This window comes from Daphnia magna, linkage group LG3, assembly GCF_020631705.1.
Source record: "Daphnia magna isolate NIES linkage group LG3, ASM2063170v1.1, whole genome shotgun sequence".
Lineage (NCBI taxonomy): Eukaryota > Metazoa > Arthropoda > Branchiopoda > Diplostraca > Daphniidae > Daphnia > Daphnia magna.
In genome coordinates, this window is record NC_059184.1 from 12,995,892 (window position 1) to 13,019,737 (window position 23,846).

Sequence of the window (23,846 nt, forward strand, 5' to 3'; positions counted from 1 at the left end):
GCACAGCTAACGAGAAGAGTGAGGTACATACCTGAGTTGATCAAACGGCGGAAGAACTTGGACTGTCCTAGCGCAACGGAATGGTAATAAAGCGCTAGATGGATGACGTCTGACTATTGACCATCAATTCTAGCGGATTTTGCGTTAGACGAGAAACGATTGTTAATCCTGAAAATCATTTAAGTCTATTAGGTTTAGTGCTGACTCCTCCATATTTGCATATTGTTACCTTGAGCGTCCTTGCTGATGATGTCGGGATCTTTGGCGCCCAATTCAAGGTATTCATCATTGCCGTTATAGCTGTTAATGTCCCGATCTTTATCGTCGTCCGTAACGACTGCAAGATTATGGCGGACGGGCATTTTCTTACGCTTACGTAAGCGCAGTGCGACTACGAGAATAAAAATCACGCAAACTGCGACCACAACGGCTCCGATCGAAATTCCCAGCGTCGACGTAATCCTAAAATTGGAGAAACTTCCAGACTGCATTCCGGCAGGAAGCAAAGCTACCACAGCTTGCTGAGTTGCTTCAATCAAGACAGATTCGCTAACGCCATGAGCGTTAACGGCCGTCACCTGAAGGAGCGTCCCCACCGGGGGAATAACGGCTACTCCACCGATAGTGCCATTATGTCGTCTCGTCGTCTTGTTGTTAACGATCCCGTAATCGGCCATGATGACGTTACTGGTATTATTCGAAGAGGCCTTCCAGCTGTGCGTCTTTGGAATCTCGCCCGTGCCACCGTTGCCCAGCATTGAGTACTGGGGTATTGACGAAGAAGATGCTGTGCCCAAGTGAAGCGCGAATTTCGGCGAGGACGAGGTCAAATTGGCGAGCAGAGCTCGCGTTTTAATGTCGAAGACGTGCATCTTGAAATGTTGCGGAATGCCACCATCATAGCCTTCGGCGCAATCGATTTCGAACGAAGATAACGTCTGATTAGCGATGGAGCAATTCTTCGGTGGATCGGGAACACCTGCACGAAAAAAAGAAACGAAGGTAAATTTTCATTTGAAATTTGGTTTTCTTTGCGTTCACGAGAGTTTTTCAATAAAAACCGACACTCATTTTCCCTTAAAGGATTTTAATTATTTCTATGTAAAAGATCGACGTTTTCGTTGTGGAAAAGGCAATGCCGATCCATAATGGAACAAGGAACTATCTCAACAGATAGATGGAGTTGGTGACGATACACCACATGCTGCGTATAAGGTCTGCCAGAAGTCTCAATCGATTTCGATTTAGTTCAAAAACCGTAAGCTACTCGAGCTTATTCAGTGTAGCGAGCACATCGATCACCCCCGAAGATGTTGATCAACCCAATTTTGCTGACTACACACGCAAACACGCATTTTTTTCCCCGCGTACTACTTTACGTTTGCCTCTCAATCAGCATGCGTGACGAGATACAATCAATTAAAAATAGAATTCAATTTAAAATGTAGATCACCTATGTAAATCATTCAGAGTTAAAGATTACAACAACAAAAATCCTACCGGCGGTGTAAAAGTGATAGACACACGGCTGCGATTGGACGCCTAGCGGATTGGTGGCCCAGCAGAGGAGCGTCCCGAAATCCAGGTGATTGCGTGGCGTGTAACGCAAGACGGAGACGGATCCTTCTTTAATGCTGCGATGTCCTGACGTCAAGTTCAACAGTTCACCGGATCCGTTGAACGCCCAACGAAAACCCGTGGTGGCGGGTTTGGCATCGACATGACATTCCACTTCGCTCGTCAGACCTTTTGCACCACCGTAGGAATTCTTTTGTTCCGCACGACACACTGGCTTGTCTAAAAAAGGTTGCAATACATTATATACACGTTGCCATGGCTAGAGGTTATAAACCCATGAATCAATATCGCTAAAGTCAGCGGGTTCGTTAATACACAGTCAACCTGTCGATGAAACAAACGTGAGAAATGGATTGTGTTCAGTTCCTTTGGTATTTCTTATTTTTTTTTTTTCCTTTGGGTTCTTATTTTAAGTGACGAAATCTGTGCAAACAAAACCTTTTCACGGAACGATATCGTGATAGGTTTTTTAAACTGCCAAAATCTATTTGTTGCTTGTGTTTGTTTGACTTTAAGCAAAACGAAATGTTTTTGCTTTATCGGACGAGTAACGATCGGAAATGGCCTGCAAAGAGAACGTTAACGTATCCCTCTCTCGCAGATATTAGAAGAGTAAAGAGTTATAGAAGCGACCCAATTGAGGCAACGAAGATTAGTTTTGCCAGACTCGCGCAGCAAAGAGAAGCTGCCGAGCTGGAAAACAGGACGAGAAGCAAACGATTGTCAAGCACGACATGAGGGACCTGACTTGAGTGCACATAGACCGATAGAGTCCTACATACAAATAAACCCATAATACGAGCGTGACTGGACTGGAAAGATGCAATGTCCCATTCTCTGTTTGTTACTATTCTTCTCTTTCTTTTTCTTAAGATTAAAGCGAATCATTTAAGTAGAGAGAGAAATTGTCATTAACGCTGAAGCAATTCCAGTACATTTAATAGTTAAACATGCTTTAGCTAAAGAATCCTTTTTTTTTATTATTATTAATTGAAGCACAAATTTCGCCCCTTTTTTTACGTTAAATTGCCAATTCTTTTAATTAACGAGAGAAGATGAATTTAAAAAAAACAACGTCGTATGAGAAGCAGAAATTTCACTGTTGACACAAGTGACCGGCAGAAACTTGGACGAAATGGCAACGTCCAATTAGCGGTTTCGCACATGAATTTTTCGTCGAATGCATGGGAACTTAAAAACGATTCAATACTAAAAAGAAAAGCCATCAAGCTGGAAACGGATATTTCCTTTTTCTTTAAAAAAAAAAAAAACTTCGTTCCTTAATAAATTTCCTAGAAGAGTTTCCCTCTCTTTTATAGTGGCCCATCTCTTCTTGGCAAAATCAAATAAGACTGGATCAAAAAAAAAAAAAGAAAAATCCCAAAGAAAACGCCTTCGGTTAAGAATAACAGTCTACAAACTTTCTCAAAGTCTAAAGAAACTATAATCGTTGATTCAGAGGGAATCAAAAGGATAAAAGAGAAGATGAAAATCTTTTGGGATATAGCGTAGAATTGTTCTAAATCGTTCATCCGGAACACAGACGAACGACATTTGATTAACATTTGAGAGACCCTTTCGATATCAGGTCTGAATCAAAAACAAAGAGCTGGATGGCTTACAGTTAAATAATGAACGGATGCATAATAATTTAATAAGCCATCTACTATCGGCGACATATTGAAATGGAATTTAATTTTTAAAAATTATTTCGCCTGATCGATTTGAAATATTTTTGCCTTCTGTCGGTGTCATCATTCAAACATAAATCTTTAAAAAAAAAATAATAATTAATTATCCTCTATTTGTTTAAATGTGTTAATCACAACATCATCTACGTCGACCTTATATGATAAGGTAATTAAGAGATTCGCCACTGAAAGTCTAGTTACCCAACAAACTGCCAGCTGGATGATGAATGGGTCGGGGCCCAGTTTGCGTGAAAACGCTGAAGAGTAGATGATAATTTTAAACGAACAAAAACGGGACTTACGTGCAACGTTCAAGTGGAAGGGTGCGCTGGATCCCTCGCCCTCTGCGTTGCTTGCGTGACACGTGTAACGACCGGTCGCACTCCTCGAAACTCGTTGCAACACCAGACTTGTTTGGCTGATAATTACGCCGGCGCTGACGTTGTGATGTAAAACTTTTGACTGAGCGAGAATGCGAATAACGAGTACCAAAAAAATAAAAAAGCAAATGAGAAACATTGCCATTAAAGACACGTTGATATCACGGGCGCAACAAACTCCAATTACAATCCCCCAAATTTGCTTTTACGTCATATCGTTAAAGAGACTAGGCGCTAATAATGAAAACAATGTGACAATAAGACCCTCGAGGAAACAACACATCATCGACTATAAACAGCGAGAGCCGTTAAACTATAAGATAAAAGTTACGAGACGACTAAATTCTGCGCAATGCTTTTGTTTTAAAAAGGAAAAATGGCTACTGGTACGATGGTAATGGCAGTAATGAAATTGTCGATTTTGCTGAGAACGTAATCAAGCATTCTCTACGTATTTTCATGTTGACGAAATAAGGGAGAAAACGAGACGGACCTGATGTCGCCAAACAAGACGAACTCCCGATGGCCGGGCCGTGACGTGACAGTTGAAGTAGACATCAATCCCCTCGCGGATGTGATCGCCTTGCAGATTCCGCCCCAGTTCCAATCGAACGCGAGGGACATCTACGAGTTAAAAATCGATGACGTGATTCAGGGGAAAACATCAGTAAGAGGAACATGAAATATATAAAAAAAAAACAACAAGAGAAACAGGTAACAAAAATCGTTATCAAGTCAGGATATCGATCAATTCTCCAGCTTCCATATACATTTCTTACCAAGTCTATGCCGCACGTATCTCGACTGAATGCAACTGTTGCCGTGAAAAAAGATGGCCGAGCAAACAGACAACAACCGCTAATAGCTAATCTAATTGAAATAAATCCCAGCAGTGACTGCTATTTCTCTTTAAAATAAAATAAAAACAGCCCTTGTTTGTGTTTGTTTTCTTCCCATTTTTTTTGTTTAGATTCCGAGAGCATTAGAAGAGACGCACCAACAATGAAAAATAGGGCAACAAAGCAGCAGGATTTACAGCAAATTCTACAATTTCACGTGCTTTTCTGACGTAGACTTGCCGTGTTTGTTTTGCGAGAGAGTGACTCTAGAGAGATAAGACAGGCAGGGCTTCCATTGTCTGAACACTTTAAGAGACACGGACCGCTGGACCGTATACCTCTGCCGAATTAATTTATGAGTATTTCGTCGGTTTCTCTCGTTCCGAATCGCCAACGTGCGTCCAAATAACACGAGAGTCGACTCTCGCAGCGCGCGTATCGTTCGAGAACACGCACGTTACCCATCAATGCGCTTTCCGCAACTCCCCGCATTCACGATTCTTAATGTTAATTACAATCTTGCATCGGATATATTAAACTTTTTTTTTATTATTTAAAAAACAAAAAATGTGATCGCTATTTTGATAGAAATGTTTGAATTTCACAGCTCGACACGACAGAGAAATAAAATCCAATTTCCGAGAAGCCCAACCATTCCTTATTTATCTGTCAATCAAGTACGAGAATTTTCTTTTTTTTTGTTTAACATTTCACCATTGCTTTCGCCTGCGCCCACACTTTTTTTTTTTTAATTTTACGTCACTGAAATCTCGTGCAATGCGCGGCTACGCGAATAACTAAATTCTGGGCGTGGGACGAATGAGAAAAGGTTATAAAAAGGTTATGGAAACTCTAATGGGGACTGTAAAAACGCACCTGACAGGGGCCAATCACGAGTACATAATAGCGTTATGCAGTAGACGATGAAAGGATTTAGACTATACGTTTTGCATTATCCATTAGCCTTTTTTTTTTTTCACGATGTTCTACAAAGTCAAACGGACGAGCGACACTAGCAAACGCAATTTTTCTTAGCGTTTTCCCCCCTTTCTTTCGTGTTAAAGTTTGATCAGCTGGCCATTGATGAAGGTTTCGAGTTGCGTTTAATATGGAAGTACGATAAAGAACAATCCATTGTACTTATTGATCGCTAGGCGAAAAATCCCGACCGATGCCGGTTCCTTGCATCCGAGCCAAACTGTCTGTAGGACATAGACGATAGCTTTCACGTTAAAAAAGTACTGATATTAAACGCATGAACATAATTCACGTGAACGCGGTATATATCGCACACGCGCAAGTTTGGATCAACCTCTACCGCTTCCGAACACTTGCGAGCACATTTAAACATTTAAACGGCGGAAAATGTTTCTGTTTTTTTTCTTCCATAATGTCACTGGTAAAAAAAAAAAAAATAAAATAAAAGCCATAGAAAAGGATGTGAGAGTGTAAGAGGAAGCATAGTATCTGTCGTTGACGTTTTTCCAATTTGGCGCGTGTTCGGCAAGTATCTAATGCAATTCTCTTTTAATTGGACGTTTCTGTTTTAATGGGATTCGTAAACGAGGCGGCTTGCACACGCTGAATTTCAGACATTCAATGACCTTTATTTTTCCAACCTTACGTCGCTTCGAGTTTCACCAAAATTAAAGGTCCTTTGAGCTCCCAAACCTCAAAAATTTATCTAAACGACCCCGTTTTTTTTAAAAAAAGGTTCTTTTATTTATTTATTTTTTAATCGTGCGAATTGCTTTTGATCTCTTTCTTTTTACGGCTTCGTTGATTATTTTAGTGCACACACCCTCTTCTCTTTTGAACATAAAACAAAGATTTTTATCACTTACAGTAGACGTCAAGAAGCCAAGTGTCTTCAATGGCCGAGGCCGCGCCCAGGACCGGATTTTCCGCCCGACAAACGAGTTTTTTGCCATCATCCTCGGGGGTCAGTTGAACTGCTAATTGGCTTAGCGTAACATTACCGCCGTCGTATTGCTAAAAATAGTTGCAAAGAGAAGCAAAATGATAGTAGGCGTTAGACGCGTGTCATGTCACAAACATTCGATTTTTACTATTAAATTATGCAATTTGACTTCAAACGTGACTGTCGACACACAACTCTTATCATCTTAAGCGCCAATTGATTTTCTTATTAGTCGTGGCTAAACATCAATTAGCAAAAGGATTTGAGGTTCCATGGGTTCGGTCAATTGCGCGAGGCACTTGGTTAAAAACGTAATTGTTTACCCGCGTTAATCTACTTTGAGCTAATGAAGCTACTAACCGTTTCCTGATCTGACACACTGTTCACGTGTAATCCTCCGCACGTCTAAGTGACTTCAGTTCTCCCGAGAACGGCTAATATATTTTTGAGGGATCAACAAAAAAAAAAGGCCAAAAACCGCAAGCAATCAAGAAGCGGTTCGTTATCAATAGCTAATGTGCGTGACGCTAAATTGTTTGTGTTCGTTTCCACTGGAATCGACGAAAAGATGAACGCTAGGCTGATCAACCAGTACGGGCCAACTAGAAAATGCTTTTTACGGATGCTAGCAGAAAAGCCGTTTACATTGTGCATCGCATTTTCAAAATTTAATTGATACGCACACGGCCGTAACTTCAGACACCAGTCGCTCACATTTCCTTCCGTTCGGTCCAAACACCCGCGTGAATTGCCAAGAGCACGCTCAATGCGTTCTAATGACTGATTTGTGCAATGGAACTTTACTGGAGAAGTTTTATCGATTTTGGGGGCCGATCGATCCGCACCGTCCAATTTTAATACGACCCTTATTTTTTTTTTTTTTTAGCCAAACCGATTGCAAACTAGACAGGATAAAATGACGTCATTACCGTTTCTTGAGAGTGTCGTAGCAGATGGCCGTCTTTCCACCACGTCACCTTGGGCGACGGGCGCGATCCAGTCGTCTGACAGGTCAATTCGTACCTGTGAAATGACGATAAATAAAAATCATTAATACTTAATTTTGAATTAAATGGATGTCAAGTTAAATTGTACTACATTTGTTTTGATTATTTATTCATGTAGGGAATTAAGAGATCTTACTTTTTTCCGGATGACAGCGGTTGACGGCTGCTCAAAATACGGACGTCCAGCGGTTTAACTTAATCGAATTTTGAAAAAATAAAAGGAAATTAGAATTCAGCAACGAAATTATCTTTTAAGACAGACTTCAAGTTCATAAAAGAAACAAAGGATTCAAACGTTGGTTTCTTGGTTACAACTAACAACGCGCATTTTGAATAATAAATTGGTATTACGATATCGATTTTATCCATGCTCGTTAAATTGTAAATACGAATCTCAGATAAATAATTGGAACGAGTACAAGTCGTGTTTGCATGAAAATTATATTAAGGCTGTCCTTCACAATTGAAAATGCTCTAATTAAAAGTCCGCACTGTTCGTCACGCTATTGATTCGATCGTGTTCCATTTCTTTTGCCATCGTGTCATCGATTCGATTGTACTGCACATCGTTTCTTTCCTAGCCCTGCTGTCAAAATATCTTTGAACCGGTCCCCGATTTCTTGGTATCTCGTAGCGATTACGGAGGACGTCAAACTAACGGCACTACATTAAGCGCTCAATTTTAGAGAAGAAAACCCCCCCCAACTTTGAAGTGCTGAAAATCTTTAAGAATATCCACGAATCCGTTCTATACCATTTTGGTTGTTAAACATACAACTAATCATCCAGGAATCGCGTGCGTCTTTGAAAGAGCTCGTGTCAAAGTTCTCCGAAACGCGTCAGACAACTTTTTTTTTTTTTTGTGCGGTATAAATCTAACAATTGGGTCAAGCGTATCAGAAGTGCATTGTATGATCAATGAAACGCTGGGAAGTTGTTGTTGCGCGGACGTATTGTGCCCCGTCATGATAGCACAACGCTAAAATTACAAAAGATGGAGAGAAAAAATAACGTCGGATACATTTTTTTTTTTTTCCATTTTGTCCGGAGACGGAAGAAAAAAAAAAAAACTTATCCAATTACGTGCGACTATCAAGTTTCAATAATTCTACAAAGAGGCCCATGATCCAGTATTACATTTTTTTTTTTTTCCCTTGGAAAGGCACGTACGCTTGTATATTTTTTCGTCGTCTACACAAAGTCAAAATTGTGCTTCGTTTCAGGCCCCTTTCTTTTTTTTTTTAATATTCTACATCGTGTGCGAACACGAACTTTATGAAAATGTCCATTCAAATTGTGTAGCGAAATCTTTTCATCCTTTCACGCCGCGTCTTGAAATATCATATTACGATGGAGTCCTTGTCGGAGGAGAATCGAGAGAGTCAAAAGAGCGACAGGCAAACGACGAGCGGCCATAAATGAAACGACAAAATGGCGACAACAACAAAATGCGTCCGTTTCATCCGAAAGACACGATACGCCTATTGCAGCATCGATTTAGTAGACTGTTTACATCCACTTTTTCCAAATTTCCTTTTGAGGTTATTTGAATTTTACTTAATTTCGAGGGGGGAAATAGATCAAAAGAGAATTGAGATGGTAAAAGGATTAAAAAAGAAATGCATCGAAACCTTTCGTTGTAACAGCTATATACGATCGAGATGTGTAAAATGATGTGTGTGTGTGCGTCTAACATAAAATAGGGTATGAATAAAGCGGGAACGACACCAGGCCTAAACGACACATATTACACACGCTCGAAAGCAACTGCGAATCAGCCATAGAACAATGTGTGTGTGAGAGAGAAAGAGCAAAGAGTTTGGCGAAACAATATCCTATATAGCCACCAATCACGTAGCGTCTTTAATATTGCTGATGATTCGGTAACTAGATTTACGTTTGGCCTACATTTTTTTTTTTCGGTTGGCTCCCGAGAGAAAAAAATTGCAATATCTGTTTCTTTCATGTTAGATGTTAATTTACGTGGATTTTTTTTTATTTTATATTCTTCGGTAATTGGGTGGCAAAAAAAAAATGGTAGTAATTAGATCCCTTGTACGTTTTCTCGCATCAGGTCTACAATTACAACCGTAAACCAATGAAAGAGGAGGCGGAAATTCATTCAAATATTCACGTCGTGATTGAATGTGCGTTTCATTTCAACATTTCTCTTTCCTGTTTAGCGACACGTAATTTGGTGAGACTCGCTGGTCGATATCGTCAAATGCTCGCAGCCATAACAAAAATGAGCGGAAAAGAAAAAGAAATGCTGAAAACCTCAACATTTCAATCAATATCGGAGAAGACGTCAAAAATGTAAAAATCTGCTACTAGAATTCATAGAAAAAACTGCCTTCCCACACCCACAGCAAAATCTTAAACATTTGATCTCGTGGTTTGTTACGTTCCAGTTTTACACCCCCGAGTATATCCGGTGTATAATTGAAAACCTTTTTTTTTTTTTTTAAATGAAACTGTAGGTCAACGGGAAACATTGACAGAAAATATCACGCAACGTTTGACATTTTCCAGCATCTCATTACGTCAAACAAAAGTCGTAAGGGAAATAAAGTTTTTAAGACTAAAAATCATGAACGAAGACGCGAGTTAACGTTGCCCTGCTAACGCTAAAGTTTTCAACTCTGTGGACAAACTTTAACGTTGTCAAATCCTCGATTGAAGTTGGCATGACGCACGTATCGCATTGGCCTGCGATAGATTGTGACGAAAGAACACGAGCATTTGAGTTTAACAACGGAAGTAGGGATGGATTCCATCCGCGCACTGATTCCACGAACCAACAGAATTTCAACTACAATCGTCCGAACACGACCCGATCATCGACGAATAAGTTGGCTTAGATTCGACGCTACGAATTGCCTTCATTTAGAATAAATTAAGCGAGTACGAGTATAATTCTCGTCATTTTGCAAAGGAATTTTCAACTTCATCCGGCCACCGGAAGGCCGTACGAACGCAATGGCTTCTACCGAAATGAAAGCGGGCCGGAGACATGGCGTACAATCAAATCGATACATCGATTTGTGGTTTGTGATGCGCAACTGTATAGTAACAACCCACTGTATAGTTAAAATATCATCTTTGCAAACGTTTGTTTTTATCGAATTATCTCGCGATTTCGCACGATTTGCCAATGACGGCTGGGGCAATCAAACGCGTTTCTATGTCGCATCAGCTGACAGACGGCGTGGAATGAAATTTAAACCCAATTAAATGTTTTCTTAGAGACGCAGGACCCAAATGCTGATTATTTCCCGTTGCGCTGCCGCAGTCATTTCCATTTCCCAGAATATTAAGCAGCATCAGCAAGCCTTTTATAGTTAAGCTATACGCATTGTGTTGCACCAAATAGGAAGCAAGACCCTTAATTGTTTGTCGACTGATTATGTGAAATCTTAAGGGTTCTTTACTCTTTTTCTTTTGGCAAAACAGTTTCAAGTCGCATTTGCGCAAGCAGAAAATCGATGCACGTCTGACATAATAAGGTTCACGTTAAAATCAAAAAGGTTGGAGAATCAAATCGTTTTCCTTATTTCTTTGGGACGTGCAGCCGTGAAAAATGATTCGCTATTTGCGAGAAAATTAATAACATTTGAATGAAGCTGGCTCTTTACTTTGCGATACGCCAGCAACATCCATCCATAAATTACAAATAAACATTCCATTTGAGGTTTATCTTTAAAAAAAAAAAAATTTGTCCCGTCCCCAAAACGACAGCACGCGCTAGCGCCGTAATCTTTACGAGTTTTTAATGCGACAAAATCGGTTTCCACTCGAACGGGCCACACTTTTGTTCATCCTTCTACGTGGGCCTTGTTGCTACGTTGGCATTTCTACCGGGAAAAATAGAAAACCTTAGAAAAGTAGAGCCAACCACATTAAAGAATGAAACAAAAAGTGGCACACGCCCTTTTCAACAGCGCATATCCAAACGATTCCTATTTTTCTACCCGACCTTTCTATAATATTTTCCATCTCACTTCAATCATCGAGAGCCACCTGTGTCAATAGAAAAAAAACACTTGCGCACCATATTCGGAGAAAATCGAGTCATCGTTTGAAAACACGGAGAAATGCCAAACATGCAAATGTTCTGGGTGTCATGGAGATTTGATTAGAGGCACAAGCCAACGGATCAAATCAAGCAAGTCGCATTGTCTGCGTTGATTGATCACACGAATGCTGCACAACTTTTGCCTTTTAAATGCCACTTAAAAAAAAAGAAACCCGCGCATATAAAGTTTATCTGAGCGTTGACGCGGTACGACGCGTTCCGTTGATTGCGTGAAAGCGAAACGTCTACAAGCCCTCAAAGAAAACAAATTTTTCTTTTTAAAATCCCCGCGTAAAACTCTGACGGAGGAACAACTTCTTCAAAGCGCGTTCAAAATCTCAACGTTACGAAAGTCTGATTAAGTAGGTGAAAATCAATCAAAATTCAAATCAAGAAATCGTGGAGTGTGTCTTTCAATTTGCGTTTTCTCAGCCAAGAAAATGGATGGGAAACGCGAGGGAAAGATGGCTGATGACTTCATTTCACAGTTGCATAAGAAAACTGCACCGAAAGCTCCCCCAGTTCTGCTTTGTTTTGTTTTTTGTTTTTTAATGTGACGATTTTTTTTAAGTACTTTGATCTGGAAACAGCGAGGGAGCTACTAGGGAAAGCTAATGAGAGCAATGAAGCGTGTGAACTTCCCCCATCTCTTGAGAGGCTTGAAACTAGTTACTTTTGGAAGTAGAAAAAGAGAATGAAATATAGGCAATTAAATCCAGACTCGATGTAGGAATATGGCAAATGTCTAATTAATAATCAAACAGTTCGGAACGCAAGCCTTTTCTCCGAATGGCTTTCAACAGCCCATTTTCAACAATTCCCCGCCAATTTAAAAATTTCATCGGATTACTGTACGTTCAATTCGATCTTGGCCTAACTGGACGAACGGCGCAAATTTCTTTAGAGCTCGATATCCCCACAACACGCGCACAGTCCCTAAATCTTTTAGCAGCAGCTGTTACGTTCCTCTTTGTTATTACTAATGTTATTGTTATTTTCTCGCCAATCATTTCCCCCCCTTCCGGCTAGGATTTTCGTCAAAGATCAGTCTCACTCTATACCAACACACAGACTGTTATGAAAAGCCTGCTCATCACAAAAGCTATCAAATGTCGATTTCCTTTTTTGGGGGTCTTGACAACCCACGCAGGGTACCCTTCCAACTTCCCGAAAACGACGGATAATGTTCTACGTATATATAGAGTTGTTGACTCTCCTAGTCCCTACTGCACACTGTACGGTTTAGCAAGTTTACTGCGCACCAAACGTAACAGTTTATGACATTGTGGGCGTTGACGTATATATAGGGAACGATAATTACGATTGCATTTAGGGGCTTTTCACGGATCCCAATTCAATTGCATTATCTATACTCTAGGAGATTAAATAAAAGAGTCTAGTCCGAAAGGAATGAGAACCCCGAGTCTGGATTTTTATTTGGGACGTTTCGCTAGAAAAAAAAAGGAAAAATCTTTTGTCATAAAACAACCGATTGCCCAAACTCGAGAATGAAGAAAATAAAAGAAGGGCTTGTTTCTAGTGTCCATATTAAGCGGGCGCAAATTACGAGCCTATCAGCAAATCCTGCGGACTCAACCAGAGAACCAATTCTCTTAACCTTAATCTTCACGCTCAATCACTACTGAGATAGGGGGGGAGATCTTGAAGATAATCGAACTGGGAATTTCGTCTGGTAAAAAGAAAAAAAACAAGACGAAACTGCCTACATCCATTTCCCCCAACGGCCCCATCGTTTCTGAATTGATAACGCCGAGACCCTGGACAGACCCTGTCGTTCGTCCACACGGTTAATTGATCCCCCCCCCCATTTCCCGCAGTCTACCAACTGGCGCAACGTGAAAAGGTTAAAAGTGACTCACGATTAAATATCTTTTAATTCGTAATCTACTTATCCGCTGATTTTTTTGTTGTCTGATTACCTAACCTCTTCATCAGCGTTTCACGACCAGCGCACATAACAAAAATTTACGAGGATATTTATCAAGTGATGGATGATGTCAAAAAAAAAAGGTTGGGGAGGTTATCGAGCACAAAACGTTTGATCTTCCAGAATTTTGGCATAGACGGCCTATTGGAACACAACAAAATCCAGAGGACAAGTACCTAACATAAACTACATATGAAACATTTCGGCCCTCTTTTTTTTTTGTTTTTTTGGAAAGTTATGACGGTGTTGTCGTAAAAAAAAAAAAAAGAGGTTCGTTTCATAGGCAAGACAAAAATATAACCAGAGCAAACAGTTCCAGTACAAAGTAGTTTCCCCTCGAGGCGTCCCCCCCCCCTAGCTATTGAAGGACAGGCCACGAAATCGTGTTTGCAAAGACTGGAGACGTCATTCGAGAAAAAGCCGCTCCTGATCTGTGCGACTTGAAACGATTGAACGCGAGTTATAAAACAAAGAGAACCTCTCACACGATAAGTATCTGTCGTCTTATTTATCCCGAAAAAAAAAAAAACTCTTTGTCCTATACTATGTCTATTGTTCGCCTTGATAGCGGCATTGCGTACTATATAGAAAGTATTTCGGTACTCACGATTCAGTTCGATTTCAACGAATTTGGTCAGCGGAGGCTGCGCCAGTAAACTGTTGGATGCGTGACACGACAACCTGGTACGCAAATCAGACCGTCCCAGTCGTTCAAACTGAAGCACATTGCTGGCCACGCCGTTCTCCGAATATTGGCGCACTTCGACGTGACGATCGATCATCCTCTCCTCTTGCCACCACGTTACGTCCGGCATTGGATTACCTGTACACGCAATAAAAATGAATAAAAAAAACGGTTAAGTACAAGATTAGAGTAAATCAATGCTAATGCGATCCAATTGGCATCTAAATGTCACGATTGGATCACAAACGTTAAACGAAAGTTATGTGCTCATTTTCACGTTGGACAAGAACCATTTTATTCTTTTCTGCTTTGTTCAATTGAGTTTGACTCGTCCTAGAAACGAAAAGAGTTGGCGTGCGTGACTGAATTGATATAGTTAAATCACTAGCTGAGGCTATCCTAATGGGCTGTAAACGAAGAAACCGATAGCGAACGCGCCGCGTGAATAAAACAGCCAAGTGTTAGCCGAGATTAGATCGAATTCCCAAAGTTCTAACTCGATGGATTATTTTTTTTGTTTGAATTTTCTACACGCGTTCTTAGATTACTTGTTTGCGACTCTACTAAATAATGCAAGATAGAGATCAGTTTCATTTAACTTTGTGGTTTTGTTTCTTACCTCCGGTGACAATGCAGACCAAGATTAAAGTAACTCCTTCGTCGAAGGGGCCGATTAGATCGCCAACATCCACGCCCTTTTCGTTTGTAATCTTCATCAGCTTCGGTGGCACTATATTAAGAAACAAACACAATAAATCGCATTGATGAGGTTCCGTGATTCACTCAAGTCTTGATAAACGTTTCAGATAAAAATGGCAGACGAAAAGAATCGTACAGATGCCGTTGGCATGCCGAAGAGTCTGTAAAACTTTCCCGATAAAATAAACAACGCGACGTAACAAAAGAAAATCCGAGTTGTACATGATAAGCTTCTTATACGCATAATATTTGACTTTCGAAATATCCTCGGCCTTTTTTCTTTGTTATTTTCCCCCATCAAAACACGTCACAAGAATCCCGCGGTCAGCCACTTGAATACAAGGTCATATAAAAAATTCCACAGAGGACGTGATGATTATAATAGTTGATTCACCAATAGACATCGCTTTCTTTACGTCGGTCTTAGTTAAATGTATATGGGCAGCGAACAATCAATAAGGTCAGCAGACGGCAGATAACGAGAAGCATTGTTGTCCAGCAGACCCCACTTTTCGATAACTATACCCTCTGTCTTTTTTTTTATTATTATTATTATTGTCCGAGCGCTTCTTTCATCATCTTTTATTTTTTATTTCATTCTCTGGCCGCTGGGATGTAAGAGCAGATTCGCTCACGCACGCCGTTTTTTTTTTTTTCCATTACATCTCGCTCACTTCTATTGACAGCATGGCGTATTATCTGCTGAGTCGGTGCGGATACCAATATTTGATCAATACAATTACGTGAACGGTCCTTTTGTCCAGGGAAATTAATCGCGTAGTCATTAAGGTTCGCACGGCATCTAGTGGCAACGAAAGACTTAATCACGAATTCCTTGTAGAATCGCGACAACACGATGGCAAATCAAAACCACACGAAAAAACTATATAACGAATTCAACGTTCCAGTACTGTTCCAGTCAAACTGATATCTAACTGGAGGTATGGACTTTTATCGGTGATCAATTCCCATTGTGTGATTACATTTATCGATTTCATCGTTTTACTTTCTCCTCGACATCAATAAATATCGAGCTTCGTGGAACATGATCACCTCAAAAAGCTGGACAAAAGAGCGTGGAATGATGCCTTAATCGATCCATCTTCTTACCGCCTATGATGGCAAACAAAAGCGCATCCGGCCACGGAAAGATAAAGAAAACAGTTGGCGCGAAAGATGAACCGCAATCTTTGATTTCTCTTTGACTTGAGCTGGTGGTGATCCGTAAACGCGTTCATCCGCAATCGACGTGCGCGTTTATCTGACGGATTGTTTCTTCTGGAACGCCAGAAAATCCACGAATCGCAAGATGAATGGACACACACAAACGAGGTTTGGGGGGCGGAAAAAAAAAGATTAAAAACACAATCACTCACCGACTACGGTGAGATTGACGCGGCTGTTGCGGGTCGGTGATCGTTTAAAATCAACGCGGCATCGGTAGAGACCAACATCCGTTTCGTGCACGTTGTCGATCATCAGACGTCCGGAAGACGATCTGTTACTTTGCAGTTTGCTGAAAAAAGCTCGTTTGCCCAGCACATTATCATCGGACCAATGTCGAGGCCGACTGGCGTATTTATCCCGAGCGTCGTACCTGCAAATGGCGAAATGTAATTCATCAATTCTTACATGGTAAAACATTCGGAATCAATTTTCTTATTTTCATGGAAACGCATGGAAAAGAAAAGGTCACAGCAATACGATAGAAAGTAAGTCGTCAAGCTGAAACAGTCACGCAATACCTGAAAAGGGGGGGACAACATTTCGTGCTGTTAAAAGCAAACGACAAATCACGATAGAAGTTAAAAGGAAACGATGTATACGTGACCGTCAATGCTACATTCAACCCAGAGAAAATGAAGAGTGCATTGCTACGCAGTTGAATCGGTCCACTTTTCGATCCGAGTGGCAAATAGACGAAAGAATTTTAAATTCGAGGGCAAAAAAAAAAAAAAATGGATGACAATGACAACAATCCACTTGAAAATTCCTCCCGTGTTCCAGTCCATCAAGAGGTTTCATTGATTTGTATACACTCAGTCCCGTGTCCTTGGTGAACGATATACGAGACACTGACGTCGCTATCCCCGCATTGCTCTAGAGAAGATGCCGATTGAAACACATTTTGATCTAACGTATCCGGATGATTCAATGAATTAAATTACTCGTACATTGTCTAGTTGTGTCACTGGTCCTGTTACACAGAAAAAGCAGCTCTGTTTTTTTTTCTACCGTATTCTTCGACAAAGAATGACACGATTCATCGTTCAAGGTAAAATGCGCAATACAAAACTTTTCTTTGTCGGAAACAGCCCATTTGTTAACTTTTTGTGCGGAATTCCAGAGAAAAAAAAAAGGACTAGGTAAAAATCTTTTTAGCTGATTAAAGCCATTTAAGAAAGTGCACACAAGTCATCGCTTATAATCGCAAAGAGATTTTTCAAGTCCGAAAGGGTACTTTCAAATGCAATTTATACTACCCTGTAAATAAACAGAAAACTCTTTGGCGGAACATCCCCTGCAATAAAATGCCGTTGCCAATGTTCAAGTAGTGGAGGGGGGGAAATTCCCGCATCGTTAAAAATCCCCGCGTGTTTTCAGCCAACCACTTCTTTAACTCGCAAGTTGTCTTTGGCTTCCCCCCTTTTTTAAAATCGCTCTGTTGGCTATAGACACGCAACGATGCCAAAGGCAAAGGATTCCCACCCTATTTCTCCTGTTATGCTGAGCGAAATATCGTGCAGGCGCGCGCGGGGGCAACTCTTAACGCATTAGAGAGAGGAAGAGCTCAGACGAAGGATAAATAACAACGGGTCCAATTACACAGAAACAAGGCAGCACTACGATCGTTAGAAAATAACAGCCAAATAAACAGCGCTGCACATAGGTGGGCAAAATCAGTCGCCCAGGATGATAATTACACTGCGAGCAAGTCAAACATCGATCTTTAAGGAATAACATGGCCAACAAAAATGAAAAGCGATTGTTTTTAAAGATAAGAAACTTACGTGTAAATAGACTGACTAGCGCCGTCTTTGTAAAAGAGAACCAAACTGGCCTGGTCGTCCTCGTCGGCTGACGTGATGTCGCAAGGTAAACTCGTTTTCCCCTTGACGACGCTGACGACGTGTACCAAAGGCCCTGCATAGAATAAATAATTTAGTTGATGCTGTTTGTTCATAAAACTAGGAGGTAACGCGTTACGCTCATCAACATCAATGAAAATAGGGCAAAACAAACAAAGGCATTCATCAGTTTATACACCCAAATTTTTTTTTTTTTTTGCTATTTTTATGACGTGCATCAAGGTAGACCACCCCATCTATAATCTGGCAATCTTTTTCATCATTTTTTCCTGTCAGCCTTCACGCTGAGACTCATTACCTTTAAAAAAAAAACGCCCAAATTGCTCCCACCCAATTGAACACCACCTTCCCACTGTTTACAGGTAAACAAGTAGAATGAAGTGGCAACACTCGACCCCCCTTCAAGTTTCATATTGTTGAATGGGATGTTCAAAAAAATAATAATAATAAGGTAAAAAATGGCAAAAAGCCAACGTTAGTTTTGAAGAAAACATAAAAAATGGTTGGATGCTCATGCAAGACGTGATTGGATTTTTGCTCATCCATCGGTATAGTTCTCCTCTTACCTGGAGGTTGAACGCTGTCTTGGGCTCCTTTTAAACACATGTGCACGTTTAGTCGGCCAAAGTTAGTGATTTTGCGTTAACAAAGGCGCAGCATGATTGGAAAAGACTTGATCAGCGAAATGTACATACAACATACACACACACACAGAGAACGTTGAGTTTCTTATCGGCGCTGCACGTCCGTACGCTATGCGAGTTGTGTAAGGTAATAGAGTTTGACGTGAATGCGGCCAAGCGGCAAGGCAACTCGTACATGACGAGCGCTGCGTGCCCATTGTTAGCAAAGTATTAAGTTAAAGTCAAGACTTCAAAGAAGGACCATGACTTTGTCCATATCGCCTATGTTTAAGACGGAATTCCATCGACGTATTCGTAAGTGAACACATTCAAAGATTGGTGTAGGCAAAAAGAAAAAGTCGTGGTTCTTGATTCGACTTAACGGGATCGGAGTTTTTCAATGGGGATCTGTTGATTGCGATCAATAAAGTTCGGATTACTAACGCAGATTTTCTAGGACAAAGGTTTAAGACGCCAACACATGACGCAAGAGGAACAATTCAACCATATTGCCTTAAGTAGGAAACAACAGCATTTTCTATGGAATAATTTTCTTGAAGGGTTAACGAAATTTCAATTTGTCTAAGTTATCCCTGTTTTCAAGAGAGCCCCGGACGAGTAGAAACGTTTAAAGGCGAAGGAACGAAAAAGAACTCGAATAATTGACAGTGACTCTGTTTGATTCAACGGCAGAAAACGCACGTTTAAATTAGTTAAGCCGTAGAGACACACGTCTCTTTCATTTCCAGAAAACTTACCATCTTCATTGTCCATGTCAAAAAGCTCAGGATCGTGACCGTGACACGGTCGACATGCCACAAGCGTCAAGAGTAGAAGGACGACGTGAAGAACATGTCGTGGCTTTGCCGGCGGGATCGCGTTTAAACTTCCAGCTCCCGTTTCAGCTTCTTGCTGATGGCGTCTGCGGTGGTGGCTTGGCTCGAGCTTTGCCATTCTCGTACGGCTAATCCCGCGGGAGTTGTGCAACCATTCGAAGACGTCACGGTTTGCGACGTCTTCAGACAAAACGGCCTTTCTGTCGTTCGTACCAACCCAAGTCGCCATGGGGACATTCATCTGAAAAACTTGTCAGCTTTTCCTCGTCTCCGTCTAGTTCTTTTAGCGGCCCTGTCCTGGCGTGCCTCCTTTTGTATCTCACTCAATCGTTGCCACGGCAACGGCAAAAATAAGGCTGGAACGGGGCGTTGAAATGTCCCAGGTTTCCCAGGCCACCTTGTTGGTCACTCGAATTGCAATAGGCTAATAGATAGAAACCAGATTTTATTTTGAAATGTCTTTCGCATGCAGACGAATGTGGCTTGAGGTCCGTACCAATTATCCGGGCTGTATCCGGCAGATCGATGAATTGGTGGCAACGGGAAGCATTCAAGAGGTCTATACAATAGACGTGTAGTGGACGTAAGGAAACGTACCCAGCACTCTTATTAGGTCAGCAGTTTTTACAATTCCTCGGCTGGATCACTTACTACGGATGCTCCAGGCAGTAAAGAAACATCTAAATAATGAAAAAAAATATATATATATAAGAAATTCCAGCGAAAAATCGTGTAACGTGCAGGTTTACATTGGTATCTGTACAGAGCGTGACTTGATTCAAATGTGAGAACAATGAAACGAAAGGCCCTCCTTTTCTCAGGGTAGCAAGTAGCCTACACCCTATTGTAGGAAAAGCACATTGCCGCAAAAAAAAAAAAAGGACAATGTTGAAAGATTGATGAAGCTGCTCGGATGAACAGGAACGATGGAGAGCCTATATACACTGCCGAGTTATTTTATCGTTATCCATAATGGATACATTTGCTGACACGCAAGAAAAGGGCAACGCCATCAATCCAAACAGTTGAGGCGAACGATTGAATTATCCACGGGGCTGTGACCAAAAGATATCGATGAACGGCGGCCCTCCTCCAGAAAACCCCGACAATCGAGAAGGCGAAAGAAAAAAAAAAACCCTGAACTGCGGTACAATTGGTGGTTTTGCACCCAAGTCAGTTAGCAAAGACGTCCGCGACGTAAACAATACATACGACTGTAGATTACTGATACAAAACGAAGTGAAACTAGCGTCAAACTACACAAAACCAAAATAATTTATTGCCAAGATGAGCCATGTTCTGCGAAAATAAACGAGTACACGGGGCTAAACGGAAAGGCCAGCTGTCATGCCACCCGCTAACTCTATTGCCAAACAAGTGCTACGGCTATAAAATACACGTCACTACAGCAGCACGGAGCGTAAAAAATCTAAACGACTGTCCCCTTTTCTTTAATATATATTCTACTGGCGTCACAAAAATACGCCGTGAGCAATCGGCGACAAACGGAGTCATTTTATCAATGCCACGTCATAAATATTTCAGTGATGCTAAGCTGAGAAAATTGACGTAAAGTAATAGTTGCATTTTCTTTTACACTGTGAAATGGACGAATGATTTGTGATAGGAAATGTAACGCTGTTAGTTAAATGCCCCATTTTGTCCCCACCCTTTTAGACTCCCCGTTTCGAAACGATCGTTGCTGTTTGCGAATTTCATTGCGTGATCCGACCAATATGGCAGTAAAGGAAATGCAAATAGCCGTGTTACGTTCTAAAAAGTCGGTGAATAATTATGTTAACGAGAAAGGGAGGAGCAAACGCTAAACATAGGTCTACATTTAACATAGTCACATTAGTCACACGCTACGAAACTAAATTTCCAAGATGCTCCGCTATACATCAACTGCGCTGGTGGCTCAATTACTAATGAAATTACGAAGCTGACTCAGGTGTAGCGTTGCTAGACCTCATCCATTGCAGTTAACTGAAAATCCCGTGGCTTTTGGAACAGCTCCAGGTGCCGTGGCGAAACCAAACGCACACGAAAAGACGCGCGAGAATGATATAGCCATTTAAATTGCCAATTGGTATACTGGTCTATTGTTACGCTCTATTTTGCCGGTAGGAAAAGGCTTTGTCAGTAAAAGCAATCAAGTTCACGCCGCCGACTTCCACAATGGAAGACAATAATATGCATATACACAAACAATGCAGTCGACGCCCTGTTATGCAACGTTAGAAAGGCGAACTGCAATAAATAATAACAACACCCAAGACCACCCGCGCTGTTCCCCAATTTCAAATGTACTCGACTTCGCTCTGCCAAACAAAAGAGAAAAAGGCTAAAGAAATAAGGACAAAGAAAATAAACGCTGTTGGAGATCGCCATCCCATTGGACGATGCTGAAATTGATTGACGTTAAGAACTTCAAAGGCCCTGTCAAAACTCTCCATCAAGGAGTGCGATCCGTTTTGAGTATCTAAAAAATTTATCATAGGGAAAATGGAACTTTAACGAAGTTACTGGTCGATTTCTAATCGGCTGCGTGACCAACCCCAAAACAGAAATAGACTTTATTTTGAGCTACCCAATTCCAATATGCAGAGCATATTTTGTTAAACAGGTAGTATTAATTTGAATAATTGCCTTTTTGTTTCAGTCTCTCCCTCAACGGTTATGACGAATTCAATTCGATGCTTCCTACTATCCTCTAGATTCTACCCTACTTTTGTTTAGCTTTCAAACTTACTACACAGAAATGATTAAGTCGACATCTACTTTAGCCACACAATTGGCCCAGATGGAAAAACAAATTACAAAATGGCCGCACAGCTTGAGCTGGAACTCGCCAATAACTATTAAATTGGAACAACACCTTTTCTGATAGTTATGACGAAGGTTAGACGTGGCTAACTCAAGGACAAGCAGAAATAATTGCTAACCGAATAGAATAAGAATTGATGCCAAAGTAGTCGGTCTTACGCCTTGACTCTGAAATACGTGCCAGCCTTAATTCGCATCCTTCTGATTGTTTATTATACTTCACTATGCTGTGCGTAAAGGGATAAACTAAAATTTACGATGCTGTCATCACATTCTCATTCGTTACCGCGGGAAATGTTATTAAAATTTCCTACCTACCGCCAAAACGCAAAAAAGGGAATGAAAGGTGAATAAATTAAAAGAATAAAAACCCAGAAAAAAAGAATGAAATAGACACGCCAAAGTATCGACCAACAAATGTGAAACTCAACAAGTGCTCACGTTGAAAACCAATCAAGAAATGAAGCGGACATTAGGCCTTTTTCTTATTGAGTAGCTCCAATCAATTCCACTGCATTTCAATGAATAACGCAATTTCAAGTCATCAACTAATTACGAGGATGAATGTCTATGGCCGTTCTTGTATGCGACATTCAAAAAGAAAACAATGGCACCGCGTGTTCATACATCAATTTTACACGAGGTAAGAAAACGAACATTTTACCTTGGTTCGCAGATTGTTCAACAAGACAAACACTATGTGCCACGAGACTGAATTTCTAGGTAACGTTTCTAGTCGTGTTGGATATCAGAAATGTACACTTGCTGAAATCGAATATGTCGTGTGCCAAAGGAAAATGGCGCGAAATTTGGAATAAACTATAGGTGCGATGTGAACAGCTTCGAACACCCGACTCGACTCGACGGAAGTCAACGCAACACTGACGTTGTGGCTTGCGGGTGTAGGGGTCTAATGTTTCTCCCACGTTGGACCATCCCACTCGACATCCCTAGGTGCGACAACGCCGCCTCCACATGCAAGGCCATGGGTCGAACTGTCTTTTTTTTTTTTCAAAAATTAAATTTACTTTTTTTACGTGACAGTTTTGGATCGAATTAGATGGATCGAATAGGTATTCGGAAAGAAATTAAATAAAGTTTTAACATTTTCGTCGACCACTGTTGCCATTATTTAAATGATTCACGTGTTCTTTTGTGAAAAATTCTGGGGATGGGTAAGAAAGTGAATGGCCTTGGAGTTTCAGAAAGCGACCCCTTGTCTAAAAAAAATCATTTTCGTGGTACAAAATCGATATAAAATTTACATATTTTGCTTTAATGTACAGAGAATCTACATACCGGATTTGCAAACTAAGCAGTGAGTCATGGACAGTAGAAATTTATTAGAAACAAACACACACAAAAAAACAAAAACGGTAGCAATTGATTATCGGAATCTGTTGACATGGAATTCGTTAAACGAACATAATCATGAAGTGAGGGACAAATAAAATACTTGTTGAGATTTGCATATTTTGATTTAAAATCGAAATTAAATCGTTTCCATGGAACAGTTCGTTCAGTTGTCCGTACATATGAACTTACCAATGGGAAATTTCTAAATGATTGAGAAAAAAAAGTTCAAATTAAAAGTGTACGATCAATGAACAATATCTTCAGGCCTTTTTTCTTTCATTTTCGCTGAAAAA

At 40.7% G+C, this 23,846-nt stretch overlaps 1 protein-coding gene across 1 annotated transcript; it reads right to left on the bottom strand.

Moving 5' to 3' along the window:
* Window positions 1-30: 30 nt before the first annotated feature.
* On the bottom strand, window positions 31-23,093 carry LOC116918283. Its single transcript, XM_032923952.2, has 16 exons — window positions 22,862-23,093; window positions 19,868-20,051; window positions 19,294-19,795; window positions 18,479-18,505; window positions 17,835-17,967; window positions 16,200-16,420; window positions 14,744-14,854; window positions 14,047-14,262; window positions 7,553-7,610; window positions 7,339-7,432; window positions 6,333-6,480; window positions 4,143-4,273; window positions 3,572-3,731; window positions 1,501-1,797; window positions 230-979; window positions 31-168 (listed from the first exon to the last, which is right to left on the bottom strand). Exons 3-16 carry the CDS (start codon window positions 19,610-19,612, stop codon window positions 95-97), a joined length of 2,739 nt encoding a protein of 912 aa, XP_032779843.2. The 5' UTR covers window positions 19,613-19,795; window positions 19,868-20,051; window positions 22,862-23,093; the 3' UTR covers window positions 31-94.
* Between the last annotated feature and the right edge of the window lie 753 nt (window positions 23,094-23,846).